We start from the raw sequence: 18,479 nt of genomic DNA, 5'->3' as shown, positions 1-18,479 counted from the left end.
GCACATAAAAGGAAGGAGGAGATGACCATTTCTCAAAGGTCTCCTGAGGAAAGGGATAGTCTCGTTGAAAACAGTGATTGGCCTGAAATCTCTTCTCAGGGTGTTCCCGCTAACTGGATAAAGGTATCAAGTTGAGTGTGAGATGGGGAAATTGGTGGTGATTTCTTGTGTCTTTGATAAGAGACTGAGGAGTCAGTACTGGCTTTTGAGGTCCAGGCATTTGAGTACAGAGGATATTAGTGTATCCAAGGCCTCGGATGATGGTTTGGGGAGGTCTTCCTCCGCATCGGAGTGATTGGAGTGGTGAGAAGTCAGTTCACCCTCGCTAAGAGAATGGCCATCCCCTGAAGTGGTGAAGTAGGACAATATCTGCAGTTGCTACCCTGACATGGAGAAGTGGGAGCCAGACGTTTAGTAGTCTTCGGGTGAGTCTCGTAAATCCCCTGGTCTAATTTGTATAGTAATTTGTCCATGCACTCTGCTAATTTGGGGATACCTGTGGAAAGGTGTAGATCCCAAGCAGAGGGTTCCTGCGCAGAGGAGGTGCTTGGCAGAGCAGAAGTAGTCGGGGAAGTTTGTGGAGGGAGAACCTCCTGGGGGGGGGGGGCTCAGGTGGAGGGGATGCCAGAACCTCTAGAGCTGGAGTAGGAGTTTCAGGACCGATAATGGAGTATGCTGAACATAGGGGTCCCTTGCAGCATGATGCACATGCTGCATATTTTACCTTAGCTTTGCTTGGCCTGGGAAAGGTGCCCTCTGCCATAGTGTGCATGGATGGCGAGCAAGTTCAGGATGGCGAGCAGAGTTGTGCTGCAGCCTTGCACTCGAGCAGGTCTTGCGCTCCCCGTCTGTAAAGAGGGGTGACGGCACTCTCACGATAGCAAGAGGGGCTGAGGGGCAGAGGTCCCATCTTGTGTGCAGCAAAAGGGAAGTTGCTGTATGTGCCAGACTGAAGAGAGCAGATTGGCGTATTTCAGAGAGGAGGCGCAGCTGAAGTCTAGAGGGAGCACCTTTTATTGTAACAAGTATCAATGAGATTTATTAGCTCCAGAACCGCATCCCATGTCGGGGGAAGCTTGTAGAGATGAAGTCTTTATGTGGAGACTTCTAGGAGAGCCCCTCGTGCTGGCAGTGATTGCTAGTCGCAGGAAAAATCTTTTGGGCATAAGTGTGCAAGGCCCTGTTTTCTAAGGAGACTAGAAAAAACAGATGCAAGGGTATAGACACAGAGTGAGGAGTCTTCTTTCTTCTCTAGTGTTCGGCCTCCTAGTGGTCGATGCTATACCGCATGATTCTTGTGTCCCACAGCCTGTTGCAAGATAAAATTGGTAATCAGGAGCTCTACCAAAGTGATCAGCTAACCTGCCTCAGGCAACAATATTGTTAAATCCATTCTTAAAACCATTAGACTAAAATATGAAAGCAGATTGACAACTTTTTTCCTGTTGCAGAAGAAACTCACCAGTCTGCCACATTCTTTCTGCTTATCTGAATCCTTCATCTCTCTATATATAATCCTGTAGAGAAAGAGGTATGTACAGTGAGACTGCAGTCAAAATATTTACAGAAAACATTTTATAATCTATACAAAAAAGTGCTCTGTAAAGACAAAGTTAGTACCACCAAGGCTTTGGCAGGGCCACGTCTCTATTAACAGTACTCTTGCAGGACTGCATAGAATGTCCTATGTGCAATTAAGTTGTCTTGATGTTATACAGGTACACACACAAATATATACATTATTTATATAATTGCATTGTTGTGCATTGTGCAACATGCATTTATGTGCAGGTACATTTTCTTTTGCTTTTCCTGCAAGCTCACTATACCTCCTTCATGCCATGGGCCTATACATACAGTGTATGATAAACACAAATAAAGCAGAGCGTATTAATCTGGCATGCATCGAATATCATATCATTGATTTTAATGGGGAAATCGGGATCCAAGAGCCTTCTTAGGCTATCAATCTCTTCCTTACGTATAGGTGGGTTCCCAAATCCTCCTCAACTTGTCAGTTTTGATGGCTCCATTGCAGGAGAGTTGCAGCAGTCTCTGTACATAGTAAAATATAGTGGAACGGAAATTAAGGGGGAGCTCCACCTCTCTCCCACTTCCAAGGCCTGTCACCTTAAGGGTGAGTGCTAAACGTGGAGCAGGGGCACATTCTACTTCCTCCAGAAGCTCTGAGTGGGGTGTGCCTGCGGGGGAAAATAAGTTGAACAGACAGACTACATCAACCATAAAGGCAGAATGTACTCTCGTATCTTTTAACAGGGTATTTAAACAGGACCTGTCACCCAAACATATAAAACTGTATAATAAAAGTATTTTTCAAAACATTCATAGCTGTAGTAAGCTCATTTAAACATCTCAGCTATCAATCCTCTATGCCTTAGGCAATTACTTTCACTTTCCATTCAGCACTTCCTACATGTCACTGCTCTCCCCACATTCCCCCCAATCTCTTCACCATTTAATTGTGTAACCAGGACATGGGGATGGACATCAGCTCCCCCATTCTGGTGCACAAACAAGACTCTGAGATGATACAAGACTTGCCTTAATAACAGTGTCCACAAAATGGCTCCTGCCTGCTTGTTATAATTATGAGTTCCCAAACTGAAGGAAACAAGATTCAGATAATTTATATAGTGTAATTAAAGTTCATTTTGCTTGAACAACAGATGAAATAGGATTTGGAATACTTTTTTTGGTCCCCTTTAAACAGTGACATCCAATTTGATGATGTAAATACAACTAATATTTCCCTTTTACATTTGTTATTATGAAGGATTACAAAGCTATGGTTATATGCTTGTTAACTTGCCAACAGTCTACTTGCATTTTTATTGAAACAGCTATAAAGCAATTGTCCCTCCCTTTGTGTGTTTGTACCTGGAGCAGGAATTTCAAGATCAGTGGTCTGATGAACATTAGTTCTCCCTGGACGTGGGTCAAAAGCCGGGACCAAAGCAGAAAACTGTCTCTTCAGCACATAATCATCATCCCAGGTTCTGCGTCGGCCACCTTTGGTCTCATACTCTTCCTCCTCCTGGCCAAAGCAAAACAACAGACATTTGTTTTATAACATTTTTCATATCTTCAAATTATTTTTATAAAAAATGCTAAAAGACAATAGCTGAATTTGTTACATTTGTTATGTGCTATATTCTTACTATCTTTTCCACCCTCTAACTTAAAGGCATACTGTCATGATTTTTGATATGATATAAGTTGGGAACGGTGATCCAGAATGGTCAAAACCTGTAGCTTTCTGGATAAGGGGTATTTCCATAATTTGGATTACCATTCCTTAAGTCTACGAAATAATCATTTAAACATTAATAAAAGCCAATAGGAGTTGCCTAATATTTGATAGTTATATGATAGTTAGGATCAAGTACAAGGTACTGTTTTATTATTTTATATTATTATATCATAATAATATTATATTATAATATTATTATATTATTTTTTAATTTTTTTTTTTTTTTTTTTTTTAAAAGGAACACCAAAAAAATGAAAGTGTTTTAAAGGAATGATGTATATATATAATATAATGTCCTGTGCACTACACTGGCAAAGCATGTGTGTTTGCTTTAAAAAACACAACTATAGTTTATATAAACAAGCTGCTGTGTAGCCATGGGGGCAGCCATTCAAGCACAGGATACACAGTAGATAACAGATAAGTACTACTAGAGTTTATATAAACAAGCTGCTGTGTAGCCATGGGGGCAGCCATTCAAGCACAGGATACACAGTAGATAACAGATAAGTACTACTATAGTTTATATAAACAAGCTGCTGTGTAGCCATGGGGGGCAGCCATTCAAGCACAGGATACACAGTAGATAACAGATAAGTACTACTATAGTTTATATAAACAAGCTGCTGTGTAGCCATGGGGCAGCCATTCAAGCACAGGATACACAGTAGATAACAGATAAGTACTACTATAGTTTATATAAACAAGCTGCTGTGTAGCCATGGGGGCAGCCATTCAAGCACAGGATACACAGTAGATAACAGATAAGTACTACTATAGTTTATATAAACAAGCTGCTGTGTAGCCATGGGGCAGCCATTCAAGCACAGGATACACAGTAGATAACAGATAAGTACTACTATAGTTTATATAAACAAGCTGCTGTGTAGCCATGGGGGCAGCCATTCAAGCACAGGATACACAGTAGATAACAGATAAGTACTACTATAGTTTATATAAACAAGCGTCTGTGTAGCCATGGGGGCAGCCATTCAAGCACAGGATACACAGTAGATAACAGATAAGTACTACTAGAGTTTATATAAACAAGCTGCTGTGTAGCCATGGGGGCAGCCATTCAAGCACAGGATACACAGTAGATAACAGATAAGTACTACTATAGTTTATATAAACAAGCTGCTGTGTAGCCATGGGGGCAGCCATTCAAGCACAGGATACACAGTAGATAACAGATAAGTACTACTATAGTTTATATAAACAAGCTACTACAGTACTTGTCAGTTATCTTCCGCGTACCCTGTGACACTTCTCCCTTTTCAGCTTTGAATGGCTGCCCTCATGGATACACAGCAGCTTGTTTGACCAAAGTAGAGTTTCTGAAGTAAACACATCAGTTGTACCAGTGCAGTGCACAGGAGATGTATTTTCATTACTTTAATTTGTTGGGGTTACCATTCCTTTACTGGTGTGTGGGCGGCCATCTCTGTTTATGAGATCAAATCATTTGTACTTGACAATTCAGGTAAGGTGCCATGCAAAGTTATTGCTTTTTTGTAAGAATACTACATCCCAGAACATCTCTTACCATTACTTCTTCATACTCTTGCTCTTCTTGGTTATCATCTTCATTTTCATCATCTTCCTCATCAGGCTCGGGAAGGTCTTCATCATCGTCAAGTTCAGCAAGTAAAGTGCTAGCACGGCAACTATCAAGGAAATCTGTTGAAAATCAAAGGAAGGAGTGAAGATTCACACAATGCTTTGGCCAAACACAATCAAATCATCTTCAGAATGGATCCAAATGAAAGACTATAAGAAAATCAGGCCAGCCAATTGGTGTGCTGTCAGCATTTGGGATACTTCTTTTTATACAAGACTGGCACCCAGGCTGAACGAAGGACTCATGGCTGTGCGTTCCATTTGGAGGACTTACTTATATATGATATATATATATATATAGTTGCACCTTACCACTTACCATAGAGGGAGTATTCTGCTTCCTGACCAGTATCACTCTCACTGGATGTTGACGTCAGACTTGTAGTCAGAGTGTTACTGAGGGACTGACCTACAGACAAGCCTGTAGTGGCTGTTGCCACATTACTGCTGGTGACGCTGGATGTAGACATTGTAACAGTGGACGTGGTTCCTGTGGTGGTCAGGTTAGGAAAGCTCTGAGCCCCCATAAGTGGTGAGGCTGAAAAAAAGAAAAGACTTAAATCCTTCAGAGCTTTTTATTGCACAGCATCAGGAGGACATCATTATTCCCAGTTTTATTCTCACCTCCCCATCCCTCCATTCAGTGTACTGCAAACCTATCAACCCACTCCCAGTTTAAAGGCAGTTGTAAGGATTTTCCCTTTATATCAGCGTATGACAACTTTCTACCCCATCACTCACTGGCTGAGCTGACTGCATTCCTCCCCAGAGTGTTGGTATTGTTATCGCTGCTGCTACGGCTCAAGTTCATGTTGTTGGTGGCGTTTGTCCTGGCGATATTTGCCACTCTCCTTACAAAGGACTCTAGACTGGATGTTTCCCTGGAAGACAAGTTTGGTACGCTGGCACTAGAGCTCATGGGGGCCCCAGCTGCCAACAGTGAACTGACAGACAATCTGTTGCTGGCAGAAGAACCCAGTGGTCGAGGAACGGCTACTTCCTTGTTGCTGAGTTCGGAAACAGAACTGACATCAGGGGAGCTAATGCTCACCATACCCATTGAGATAGCTGCCGTTTCTCCTGCCTTTCTATCTCCTCCTTCACCCACTGTTTCTCCTCCAGGAGGGCAGGTGGAGGAAGCAGAGGCTGCTGGGTTAGAGGACAGGAGCAGGATGGGATCATGGTGAATGTCAGAGACTTGTTCCTCTGCCCTCCTCTCTGTCTTTGCACAGCTTAGGCTTACATCGCTGCTGCTTGCCACGCTACAGACCGAGCTGCTGCTTCCTTTGCGGCTGCCTGAGCCGGCCACGCTTCCAACGACCACGCAAGAAGACGAGGAAGAGGGAGGGGCTTTGTCAGGGCAGTTGTTTTTCACCAGGCTGCTCCACGAGGGCGGTGTGCCTACAACAGTGGATGAAACAGGTTTGGGTGACACCGCAGACTCTGGGTCATAACCCGGGGCCAGCTTCAGGTCAAATTTTCCTTCCGCGCTCATGCGGTAAGAGTTAGAGCCACCGGCATCCCATATGACATCAATCCAGCCTGGAAAGGGATAGTAGCGTGTAAGATGGAAGAGAGGACAGCAAAAAAAGGAATGATTGGAGTTACGCAGAGAGATAAAGCTAGCACAAGCAGATTAACCCCTCTGATGCCATAAAAGCCACCAGAGGGGTTAATTAAACACCCTTTAGCAGAGAGCATACAATTTGTTCCCAACAAAATCAGACAGATCTAAAACTGCGGATCTGGTTTAAAAGTAATACTACATTCGCCACATCCAGTTGAGCAACAGCTCAACTTTTTCACATACAGATGTGCTGAATTTCTACCTTATCCCCTGTCAGGACAAGCATTATAGCATCTTCCCACCTATAAGCAATTCAAACTATAAGATAAGTGAAGTCATTTAAAAAGGTGAAAGTTAAGGCAAATTAAGCTTAACGCTTTCATCTTCCCTTGTGACAAAAAAGAAAAAAAAAAAGACTGCGCTAACTGGATTACGCCTTTACAAGGAATGTTAAGAATTGTAGGTCTGTCTGAATTTGGAAAAGCCAAAAAGCAAGAAACAGAAAGCTGCAGAAATGGGAAAACAAAAGAGCAAAATAAAGAATACTGCATGTTTACAAGCATTAATACAGCAGTACTCAGTTTCCCTTAAGCAGCATGAACTCAAACTAATAAAACTCAAAACAATGCTCATTATTGAGGGTGGGCCAATTCTTACTGTACATATGTTATTGTACCACAAACAACAATATGGGTTCTTAGTAGGGCTGCAAGATTATACGACAGCCTGTCAGGAGCATCTTCTTCTCTTACCATTGTGCAGCTCTCCTGTAACCATGCCTTCTCCCTGGGCACTGCCATCTTGGTCTCGCCACTTCCAATCAATGCCCCGAATAACACGGGCTCCGGGCACCATATATTTTAGCACCTGAGAGCGTACCAGCCGCCTCTGGCGCCTTAAGTTGGCTTCTGCCTCTTTGGCAGCTTTACCTTTGCAGAAAAAACATGCTAATGTTTAGCATTCGACACACGGAAGAGCAAATGGCTATGTATCTCTTAAAGAAACTTCAAAAAAAAGTAAACTGCACTAAACAATTTTACATTATTTATTTTTTCAAGTACCAGAGCTATTTAACTTTTTATTAACAAAATAGAACACATTTTGTTGTAACTGTATGGTCACAGAGATACATTTAGAAGGAAATAGAACTGTTCTGATGTTGGCCTGCTCAAAAAAAAAAATCGGAAGCAGCAGGTGCAAATTTAAAATATGTCAATTAATTAACATCCCTTTTACCCCTAATCCTTCACTGCTTTCATGGCTAATATGACATTTATATTTAGAGTTCATTATATACTGATCAAACTCTACAAAGACCTTTGCATCAGACTTGGGAGCTATGCACTACTTTGATTTGGATTTATATCTGTGTTTCTATAATCCTGGAGTCTTAATGGGAAATCTGATGCAGGATTTCCAAAATGTACACTCAAGGAAATATTTTTAAAAATCTAAATTTGATGCCCTGGAATTTACTCTGTTTAGGGTCCTTGGTATGGCCCTTGACTTGCAGCTCTTATAAACCTACCAAGTTGGTCTTCACACACCCCAGTCACAGTGCCATAAAGCTCAAAGCCAGAAAGTGAGAGGTAGTGGGTCTGGCCACTGGCATTCTTCCCAGTCTGCTTTATCCGGATATGACGCCAACCCTGCTTTTCTTCTTTCGCAGGGTCCAGAGGCCATGTGGCTGATGAGCTTAACAAAAAGCAAAAGGTCTCTTAAGCAGATATTACACAACATGGTCTACCTTTGGTGAAACTGAACATATTCCTTAAAGATAAAAATACTGGGATATGTAGAATACATTTTTATTTGCAAAACATATTTACTAGAAAGCCTTTCTGTTTGCCTTGTAGCATAGCATTATACTACTAAAAACAAGCCTGTAGCACACCCAAGAGCTAGTAGCTTAGCCCTACAGCTGTTTCATATAGATGACATTTTCAAGTTACCCAGGTTCATTCAGGCTGCAGTCATCCACGTGGGTGTAGAGTGCAGTCCAGTTCTGACCATCTTTAGACACCTGGAAGACCCAGTTCCGAAGAGCAGAGCGGCCATATCCACGAGCATGACGCAATGTGTAGGCAGAAGGCACAACCCACAAGCCAAGATCAATGGCAAACCAGGCACTCTTATCATCATTAGTGTGGCAATTAAGGGCAGAGCTATCGCGGCTCAGGATATCCTCAAGACGGCCATATGGCAAATTACGACCTTCAGATGATGTAACAACTACTAGTCCATAAGCAGCAGGGTTGACCCACTCATATGCGTTCCTAAAAACACGAAACAAAAGATTATCAAAGATCAAACGTCCAAAATAATAAATTATAGTTATAGTCTAACACAAAACGATTTGAGATTTTAGTCAGTGATAAAGATCAGCCTGTTCCTTAGAAGAACCAAATAAACATGGAATTGATTATAGTAAACAGATCCCAGAGGCTTCTCTACTGTGATAATCCTACTTACTTTGCATTGGTACCAATCCAGTAAATGATTCCATTATCATCAAAGTCATGCTGGTGGCGGAACACACAACTCTGGCCCTCGCGCAGTTTTCGCACGAACACAAAGGAGGAACGTTCAAAGTCGTACCATTGTTTAGCCACCTGCACAAAAAATCATGTGTAGTGGTGTTCACACGTGTTTTTCATTATAGGGGAACAATGGATTTTAAAGGGATACTGTCATGGGGAAAAAAATGTTTTTCAAAATGAATCAGTTAATAGTGCTGCTCCAGCACAACTCTGCACTGAAATCCATTTCTCAAAAGAGCAAACAGATTTTTTTTATATTCAATTTTGAAATCTGACATGGGGCTAGACATGTTGTCAATTTCCCAGCTGCCCCAAGTCATGTGACTTGTGCTCTGATAAACTTCAATCACTCTTTCCTGCTGTACTGCAAGTTGGACTGATATCACCCCCCCCCCCCAGCAGCCAAACAAAAGAACAATGGGAAGGTAACCAGATAACAGCTCCCTAACACAAGATAACAGCTGCCTGGTAGATCTAAGAACAACACTCAATAATAAAATCCAGGTCCCACTGAGACACATTCAGTTACATTGAGAAGGAAAAACAGCAGCCTGCCAGAAAGCATTTCTCTCCTAAAGTGCAGGCACAAGTCACATGACCAGGGGCAGCTGAGAAATTGACAAAATGTCTAGCCCCATGTCAGATTTTAAAACTGAATATAACAAAATCTGTTTGCTCTTTTGAGAAATGGATTTAAGTGCAGGATTCTGCTGGAGCAGCACTATTAACTGATTCATTTTGAAAAAAATGTTTTTTCCCATGACAGTATCCCTTTAAGGTAGAGCATCTTCATTACAGTTACGGAGTGGCAGGTTGTACATGAAAAATGCTAAAGCAAGCCATATTGCAGCTCCCACATATCTTTTAATAACACCTAAACAACATTAGACTGTTTTCATACTTTACGGTTGCTGAAGTGGAAATACAAATTTATATATAAGTTTACAGGTAACTGACAGCTAACTAGTGATGTGCTTCCCATTTGCAGGTCGTGGGTGGGTTCGGGTTGAGCTCTTCTGCCTGCTCTCCCAGCCCATGACCTTACACTGCCAGCTTCCAGTTTTATAGGTGTGCGCCTTTTATGATGTCATCGGTGGGGAGGTGCAGGTCTGTAAAAGGAAGGTAGATCGGGTGTGGGTCCCCCCAGCTCTCACCATTTTCAGTAAATATTGCTCTAAGGACTCTACAGTTGCCAGTGGCTCCATTTTCAGCATCCGACCGGTACGGTCGATTAAAGACGTTTCTCCAGGTGCACGCTCCAACCGAAACCGAAGCCTACGAGTCAGGATCTGAAGAGGAATGGTGGAAAAGTGGTTGGAACAGTGGCATTTATGTAAAACTGTTCTCTTTTGGTTAGTTTGAGTGTACAGTGAATGTGTGCCCACCCACCAGGCTGCCTATCCTTGAAGCAGGGTAAGGAGGTCAGTAGAAGAGGAGAATCACTTTTTACTCAGTCAACAGAGTGGTTAGTTCACCTTTATGTTAACTGCTAGTATGCTAGGAAATTTGCAATTAGTCTTATTATATTTGAGAGGTTATAAAATATATACTTTTTAAATTCTATTCAAGCACTGTCCTATTCATTTTCTAGCCTCATTGCAACCACTGCCCGATTACTAGGGTAAATTGGATCCTAACACTAGATAACTTGAAATCCAAACTGCAGAGCTGCTTAATAAATAAAGAAGACCAGCTGCAAAATGTCTTAATAACATCATTGTTTACATCAAACTAAAATTCCACACAGTGGTTCACATTTCCATTAATTCTTGTTGCGGGGCTTTATTCCCTAACCCTGCTTCCAGATTCTGCTTTACATACACAAAGTTACTGTCCTGCCCAAATTCCTCCTTATAGTCAACCACAAGCCTCTGCAGTACAAAGATGTGGGTGAGAAAATATAATGCACAAACAGACTCCTAGAGAAGAGCACGACACTTAAAGATGAAACAGAAAAAAATATGGTTGCATTTTTACCTGCAAATTGTAGCTAGATCCAGGGGTGTCATACAGGTGAAGGGACAGCCGTTCTATTGATTCGAGCACAGCAATCAATTTTCGGACAAGGGCAATGGCAGGGCGGCTAAGGAATAAACAGATGTCATTAAAACATTTTGCCAACATTTTTATTTAATTTGTTTATGGTTATGCACAAAATTCTATCACACTTTCTCTATTTCTGGCTGGTAGTAGGCAATAGTGCAAATGCACAACAGTTTAAGACAATATCTGTGGGCATCCAGAACGAGAAGAACAAACCGAAGCTGCAGCCATTTAACTGCCTTCATTCTCATGTGCCTTAGGATAATGAAAATGGAGGTGGGGTGTAACAAACCTTTCATCGTCTTCATTTTCGCTGAAGGCAGTTTTAAATACATTAAGCCTCTCCACTAGCTGCCCACAGTCCTGCTTTATATCACAGTCTTCATTCTGTTGGAGAAAGAAAGCACCCAGTGTTATTATAACCATGCAGAGATATGCAAGACCAAAACTGTCAGCACTGCAATGAGAACAAACTGAAAGGAACACATGGATCTTCAGTCAAGAAGGTAGCAACACATATTGAAAAACTAAGCTCAAGATTGGATTCCTAGACTAAAATAAACAGTTGTCAGTTAATCCCACCAAGGGTCAACCCTTTGCTTACAGTCCCTCATACCAAGGTTACAAATATATGAAAACACTGCTGTTTCAGCCACTGAACAATAGTTCCAACAATATATACTGACCTTCTAATTAAGCTTCCATGAGTATCTAAAAGAGATTTTTCCCAAAAGCTTACCTAAAATGTACTTCAGGCTGAGCCCATCCCCCCCAGCCCAAGGCTCCACAGTATTACAGTTTGGCAACCACTGTGTTAAAGGGACAATATCTGACCAGTTACATGTTCTGAATTCCCCAAGTCTTTGTGTATCTTTTCAAAGGTCAGAAACTGAAATACTTTAAATACTTCCACAGGTTACAGGGGGTAGTGTTTCACTAGAATCTAGCAATATCTGACATCAAAAAATAAATATAGATTTTAGTTGATCTATCAGTCAACTAGACTTACATTATTTAGCACTGTAAGCAAAGCCTGCACCAGTCCGCTGCTGCACATCTCATAAGGAGAAATGGTATTCTCATCCTTCAGTAGCACAATAAGATTTTCCAGGGCAGTTTTCATCAGATCTCTCCATGTGTTCTCTCCTTCAATACACTTGAGAGAGCAGAGAAAGCAAATTGATAGATGGACAAAAGCAATTATTACTCACTTAATGTACATGCTTGGGACAATTGTAACAAATGTACAAAAAAAAAAAAACATTCTAACATTTATCAAAAAGAAAAGTAAATACACATACAATTCACCATAGATGGCAGGGATTGGAACAATGAGTAACAGGATAATTGCTTTAGTTAATAACTGTATGTTCTGCCATGTTCTGCCCACCTGTCTGTTTGTATGAAGTTCCCAAGCAGATTCCAACTGTGTTGCAATATTTCGAAGAGTCACTACCACTCCTCGAGGCATGCTTTCCACTGCCTTAAAATGATCGTCATACAAATCTCTTGCCATTGTCCGTACCTAATGGGAGACAAGGTGCAAAGATGCATTTAATTTTTCTTAGAAATACATAGACTTTCATTGCTTGTAGATCCAAGGTGTGTTAAGCTTCAAGCTATAACCACGTCTTACCTTCTGTTTAGTTTTCTCCAACTTGGACTTCAGCTTTCTGCCTCTCTTTCCTGTCCAGCCAGTCACAAACTCAGATCCTTGAATAAAGAAAGCACAAGGTAAGATACAAATGTTGTACTTTTAAATGTAAACCATTCTACTTTTAATTATGCATCATTAAATGTAATGTAATAATAAACTGTAGATACAGGTAATTAGTATGCATAAAACATTTTGACACGGTATAAAAGCTTGACGTGTACGATAACCCCGAGGGTATACAATTAGGATTATCTCCAAGTAGTGGCTATGCAGCTGTGAATTATACTTTAACTTGCTTAGGGATTCTAGAAGTTGTAGTTCAACAACAACTAAAGAGGAAGACATGGAAGAGTTCTGACATCCATTAACCCACCTAGTGATGTTTCTGCAGTGAAGGAGTGCTTAGTACCCCTGTTTGACTCAAACACAAAGCCTGGTAGGTCCTCCTTCAGTATTGTAGCCTGCTGCCCGTCCGAGTTGTGGATTGCAATCTCACCATCTTTCAGACAAGTGAGAGACCAGTTGCCTACTGTTAGCTTTCCCGGACCAGGAGTGGACAAGATAGGCTGGCTGGTAGTCGATGGCTTGACCTGGCTGCGGGCCCGCTGTAACTTTTCTAAGAACTCACTTCTGCTTTCTGCACAGCAAGATAAGAAATGATGAGAAACTTTTAGGAATATTTAACATAGAATGTACAATGAAATACTAAAAAATTAAAAGCAAAGCCCACACTTGCTATTTAATATTTTATCTAAACCCATTCCTGCATTTTATTTTGGCATGTTATTGTTCGGTTACAGTGCTAATTACATCCACTTACTCACCTGAGCTATCAGAACCCCCCTCTGGGCTTCCACTTGAGTACATGGTTGCCAGTTTCCCATCTAGGATAAAGCGGAACCAGCCGTTGCTACCATTAGAGAGCTCCAGAGCTGCAGCATCACTCCAGATGTACAAACAGTCCCTACCGCGAATAACAGACCAGTCCCGCCAATGATAGGGTCGGCCCTGTTGCAACTCCTTGGCATCTTCCTGAGGCTCATCCTCCTACAAGCACCAAATGTCAGAAATATTAAGAGAGATCCAAACTAAAAGTAGATTAGTTTCATTTTTAAGGAAAAAAAGCGGGACATGTATTATATATGATAACTTCAATATAACATTCACAATTGCCTGAGTGACAAAGGCCCACAGTAACTCACTTTAAGTTGTGATGCAGCTGCTTGTATTCCTTTGTGGGCACTGTACAGAGGAAATAGGTGTATCCTCACCTTCTCTGCCTTGCTTTCCTCCTCATTCTCATCATCCGATGTAGGTCCAGCTAGTGTCGAAACTTTGCTTATAACACCAAGCCGGGCTAACTGATCTAGAAAAAGGTCATCACCTTTGTCCACCAAATCCCTAATGATTTGCAGAGCTAGAAGGTGACCATCATCATCATCCTAAAAAAAAAAGTAAATATTAAAATGAAATTTATAGAGTGTTGAAGTCTACGGATGAGATTTGTCGTTCCCGAAAGAAACAATATGTCAACCCCATACTGCTTGCATTAAATAAAAAACAAATAATAGACAAAAATAAGAGTCACTTGTCAGAATACACTTTGCTGACCATAAGCACACAAACCAAAAATCCTGAAACTATAATGAATAAAAAGCAAACAAACAATCTCATAATCTCTCTAATGATTTATTTACCAGTAGGTCTTTCCAGCTGACACAAGGTCACCCATTCCGATTAGAAGAAAAGAGGTTCCAGCTAAATATTGGGAAGGGGTTTGTTACAGTGAGAGCTGTGAAGATGTGGAATTGTCTCCCTGAATCAGTCGTACAGGCTGATACATTAGATAGGTACAAGGAAGGGTCGGATGCTTTATTCACCAGTAGCTCCTCCCAGCAGACAGGAGGGAGCCAATGAGATTAGAGGAGGGAAAGGGGTGTTACAGGGAGAGCTGGGAAGTGAATCAGGGGTACAGGCTGATACATTAGATAGGTACAAGGAAGGGTCGGATGCTTTATTCACCAGTAGCTCCTCCCAGCAGACAGGAGGGAGCCAATGAGATTAGAGGAGGGAAAGGGGTGTTACAGGGAGAGCTGGGAAGTGAATCAGTGGTACAGGCTGATACATTAGATAGGTACAAGGAAGGGTCGGATGCTTTATTCACCAGTAGCTCCTCCCAGCAGACAGGAGGGAGCCAATGAGATTAGAGGAGGGAAAGGGGTGTTACAGGGAGAGCTGGGAAGTGAATCAGGGGTACAGGCTGATACATTAGAAAGGTATAAGGAAGGGTCGGATGCTTTATTCACCAGTAGCTCCTCCCAGCAGACAGGAGGGAGCGAATGAGATTAGAGGAGGGAAAGGGGTGTTACAGGGAGAGCTGGGAAGTGAATCAGGGGTACAGGCTGATACATTAGATAGGTATAAGGAAGGGTCGGATGCTTTATTCACCAGTAGCTCCTCCCAGCAGACAGGAGGGAGCCAATGAGATTAGAGGAGGGAAAGGGGTGTTACAGGGAGAGCTGGGAAGTGAATCAGTGGTACAGGCTGATACATTAGATAGGTACAAGGAAGGGTCGGATGCTTTATTAACCAGTAGCTCCTCCCAGCAGACAGGGAGCCAATGAGATTAGAGGAGGGAAAGGGGTGTTACAGGGAGAGCTGGGAAGTGAATCAGGGGTACAGGCTGATAAATTAGATAGGTATAAGAAGGGGTTGGATGGTGTTTAGCAAGTGAAGGAATACAGGGATAGGGAAGATAGCTCATAGTATTGATCCAGGGACTAGTCCGATTGCCATCTTGGAGTCAGGAAGAATTTTTCCCCCTCTGAGCCTAATTGGAGAGGCTTCAAATGGAGTTTTTTTTGCCTTCCTCTGGATCAACTGGCAGTTAGGCAGGTTATTATATATAAAGTAAAAAAGGTTGAACTTGATAGACGTGTGTCTTTTTTCATCCTAACTTGCTATTTTACCAATTTAAAAGCGGGTACATATTGGGATAAAGAATTACTAGCCTCCATAACCTACAAATAGTATTTTAAAGGGCAAGTAAACCCCACATTTGGTGCAGTACTGGGTACAATTTAGCAAGCGTCATTGTCCAAAAATCCCAAGAGATAACCATTGGTTATTTACCCAGAAACAAGACACCTAAAAACTTTAATTCTGGCAATGCTGTATATACTCACACCCCGTCCTGTCATGTCTATAAAGGTACTACATAGTAAACATCTTTCTTTGTTAATGTACTTTAATACATACCTCCTGGTCTAATACAGTGGCTGTTATCTCAACAAGAACGGTGGGCAGATTGTGTCCAGCGTCTGAATGACAAACTTCCTTAAGCAGGGCTTCTGAGCAGAAATGGATCATCTTCCGAATAAGTGCTAAGCTTGCTTTCCTGAGGGTCATTAAAATGGCAAGATTAGGCATAAACATTAACACACAATCAAAGAGTACAAATCAGGACATGTGCAATACTTTCAAAGTATTAAGAAAACGATGCTCAAAAAAGGAAAAGGCAGTAATTGGTCAGTGCATTCGGCATTAAAAGCAAAAATAGCAGCACCCAAAGAGGCAGCTGTTCCATTCTCATAATTATATTACCTGTATTGCTAAGGATTTGGCCAACCAAGTCCAAATGCAGACTTTTTCCCCCTTACAATTTTACTGCAGATTATACCAATTTAAAGGGTGTTTGCTGCTTTTATGGTAGATGGTACCTGATAGAGGGAAGCATGGTTTGCTGAAAGGTCTGTGCAAAGACAGGTAGCAGCCTTTTTAGGTAGATGGGGGCCATTTCCGGGTCTCCCTTTGGCTCGTTGCATTCCTCCTCTTCCCGGTTAGTGTCTTTCTTTTTCTTTTCATCTCCTTTGTTGACTGGGCACATCCAGTCCCCTAAAATATCAGAACATGGCAATGAATGTTCTAACAAATGTTAGATAGCCCACAGTTCTTATAATCAATTAGCCGATAAGCCAGCCCAGTGCTCCAGCAGAAAAGTGCACTGTCCTGCAGTATTTCTGAGCAAGTACACCATGATCTTCTTCCTTTTTCTGAACTCTGGGTGCGCACATGCGGATTTGCTTAAACTCAAACTTTAAGCAGAAGGGCAGCTTTTTTTTTTACTCCACTTTGCATGCAGTTTTTGGTTAATAGGAGCACTGATCTGGTGCATCCGCTAAGTGGCTATAATCAATGACCAGGTGCTAACAGTTGGTACCCTTAGTATATTGCAAATAGTTACTTTACAACATTAAGAGGCCCAGGTGTACCCCTTTATTTTAACATTCAGCAGGCTACTCCACTCACATACCAATGGTGCCATAATGCTCTGCATAACACAGGCACGAGCAATTATTTAATAATAATTTAATAAGAAGAAGAACATTTCTACTCTATAAACCACACATGCTTAATATTTACAATTATTCTATTTAAAATATATGACTAGTACTTGTAAATACAAACCTGGGGACTGCAAAATGGCCACCACTTCGCTGTGGCCTCGCTCCCGGGCCTTATCCAAGGGGGTTTTTCCATCCTCATCTCTTAAATCTGGGTTGGCTCCATGGCGAAGGAGGGTCTGTGGACATACAATGAAAACATATTTACATTATAATGTAGATTTCAAACAGTGCAACAAATTCTAAGCGGAAATCTATGCAGCCACAGATAGATGAACTGAGGGATACAGACATAAGTACTAATAATAGACTGAACTATCTACAGCGGTTATGTTGAATTACCACATCTATTAAAATAGTAACTGTTAAAATTTGTGGCTTTCTAACAAATTAAAAGGAAGAAAAACACAGTACGCTAACAAATGATAAACTCTGTAAGACTTCATTTTCACTGACTTGTTAAAAGCTGCAAATAACTGAAAGAATGTCTGGCACTGGCAGGCACAGGGAATTTATAAATCATAAGGGCAAATGAGAGGCCAGACATACAATAAAGATTTAAGCTGCCCGCTAATAGGACTGGTGATTCGGAAGGCTTTCCCAAAGCCGCGCCACAGAGCTGACCCAATTCCCTAAAACACGACAATCCTACTGCTGAACTTGCACAAATTCCATCCCTTAGCTTCCTACCTTTGCCACCTGAGGCCTTCCGAAACATGCAGCATAATGCAGTGAAGATGACCTCTGCCCCCTGTTCACATCTGCACCTCGCTCACACAGGAATTCAACCTAGGGAGTAGAGAAACAAAGCTACTGAGTCCTTACAACAGGAGTGCCGTACTTTACTAATAGTGATGATGTCCCATCTACATCCATAAAAGCATTGCTAGAATTCTGTTCCATGGGAAATATTATTTGAATATTGATTTGTGAGAAAATGTATATTTCTATATTTAACAACTATTTCTTATGTAACCTTCACATATAAATAAATATCTGAATGAAAAGCATGAAACATGATTTAGACCAGCTGTTTGTTGACAGTGTCTTGAGATCTACTGATCCCCAGCTAAAGGTCTACTGATGGATCCCGATCCACCTTTTGGGTACCCCTGCCTTACAATGACAAAACTTCTTCCCTCAATTACTATTAATCCTCCTTTTAAGCGGGTGTCCTGTATACATTCATTCAAAATGTTCATTGGTCTTAAAGTTATTTGTAAAGATTCTCCGAATGCAGTATTTGTCTATTCATAATGTCAGATTCATGTTCCCTATTTCGGATTCTCATAGCATGCTTACATGAAATAACTACCCCTTGAAAACACACTGTGATAATAAACTTTATTATTCTCTTTATTATTACACACGGCTTTAA

General features: G+C 41.4%; 1 protein-coding gene across 3 annotated transcripts in view; it reads right to left on the bottom strand.

Moving 5' to 3' along the window:
- hectd1.S (HECT domain containing E3 ubiquitin protein ligase 1 S homeolog) overlaps positions 1-18,479 on the bottom strand; it is a 65,590-nt gene that overhangs the window by 13,413 nt on the left and 33,698 nt on the right. The window contains exons 8-30 of one of the 3 annotated variants that reach the window (XM_018232184.2): positions 17,792-17,890; positions 17,166-17,280; positions 16,418-16,592; positions 15,957-16,095; positions 13,901-14,140; positions 13,523-13,745; positions 13,072-13,335; positions 12,678-12,754; positions 12,432-12,566; positions 12,051-12,197; positions 11,334-11,428; positions 10,976-11,081; positions 10,153-10,287; positions 8,931-9,070; positions 8,411-8,734; positions 7,987-8,153; positions 7,211-7,387; positions 5,633-6,292; positions 5,211-5,429; positions 4,818-4,951; positions 2,899-3,055; positions 1,982-2,201; positions 1,463-1,517 (exon numbers count right to left, since the gene is read on the bottom strand). In XM_018232184.2, the coding sequence (XP_018087673.1) occupies positions 1,463-1,517; positions 1,982-2,201; positions 2,899-3,055; positions 4,818-4,951; positions 5,211-5,429; positions 5,633-6,292; positions 7,211-7,387; positions 7,987-8,153; positions 8,411-8,734; positions 8,931-9,070; positions 10,153-10,287; positions 10,976-11,081; positions 11,334-11,428; positions 12,051-12,197; positions 12,432-12,566; positions 12,678-12,754; positions 13,072-13,335; positions 13,523-13,745; positions 13,901-14,140; positions 15,957-16,095; positions 16,418-16,592; positions 17,166-17,280; positions 17,792-17,890 (4,203 nt within the window). Of the gene's footprint in view, positions 1-1,462; positions 1,518-1,981; positions 2,202-2,898; positions 3,056-4,817; positions 4,952-5,210; positions 5,430-5,632; positions 6,434-7,210; positions 7,388-7,986; positions 8,154-8,410; positions 8,735-8,930; positions 9,071-10,152; positions 10,288-10,975; positions 11,082-11,333; positions 11,429-12,050; positions 12,198-12,431; positions 12,567-12,677; positions 12,755-13,071; positions 13,336-13,522; positions 13,746-13,900; positions 14,141-15,956; positions 16,096-16,417; positions 16,593-17,165; positions 17,281-17,791; positions 17,891-18,479 lie in introns of all 3 variants that reach the window. The other 2 variants (XM_018232182.2, XM_018232183.2) reach the window with 2 other exon arrangements.

This window comes from Xenopus laevis, chromosome 8S, assembly GCF_017654675.1.
Source record: "Xenopus laevis strain J_2021 chromosome 8S, Xenopus_laevis_v10.1, whole genome shotgun sequence".
Taxonomy (NCBI): Eukaryota; Metazoa; Chordata; class Amphibia; order Anura; family Pipidae; genus Xenopus; species Xenopus laevis.
Note: the sequence above shows the minus strand (reverse complement) of the source record. Positions and strands in the feature narration are given on the sequence as shown.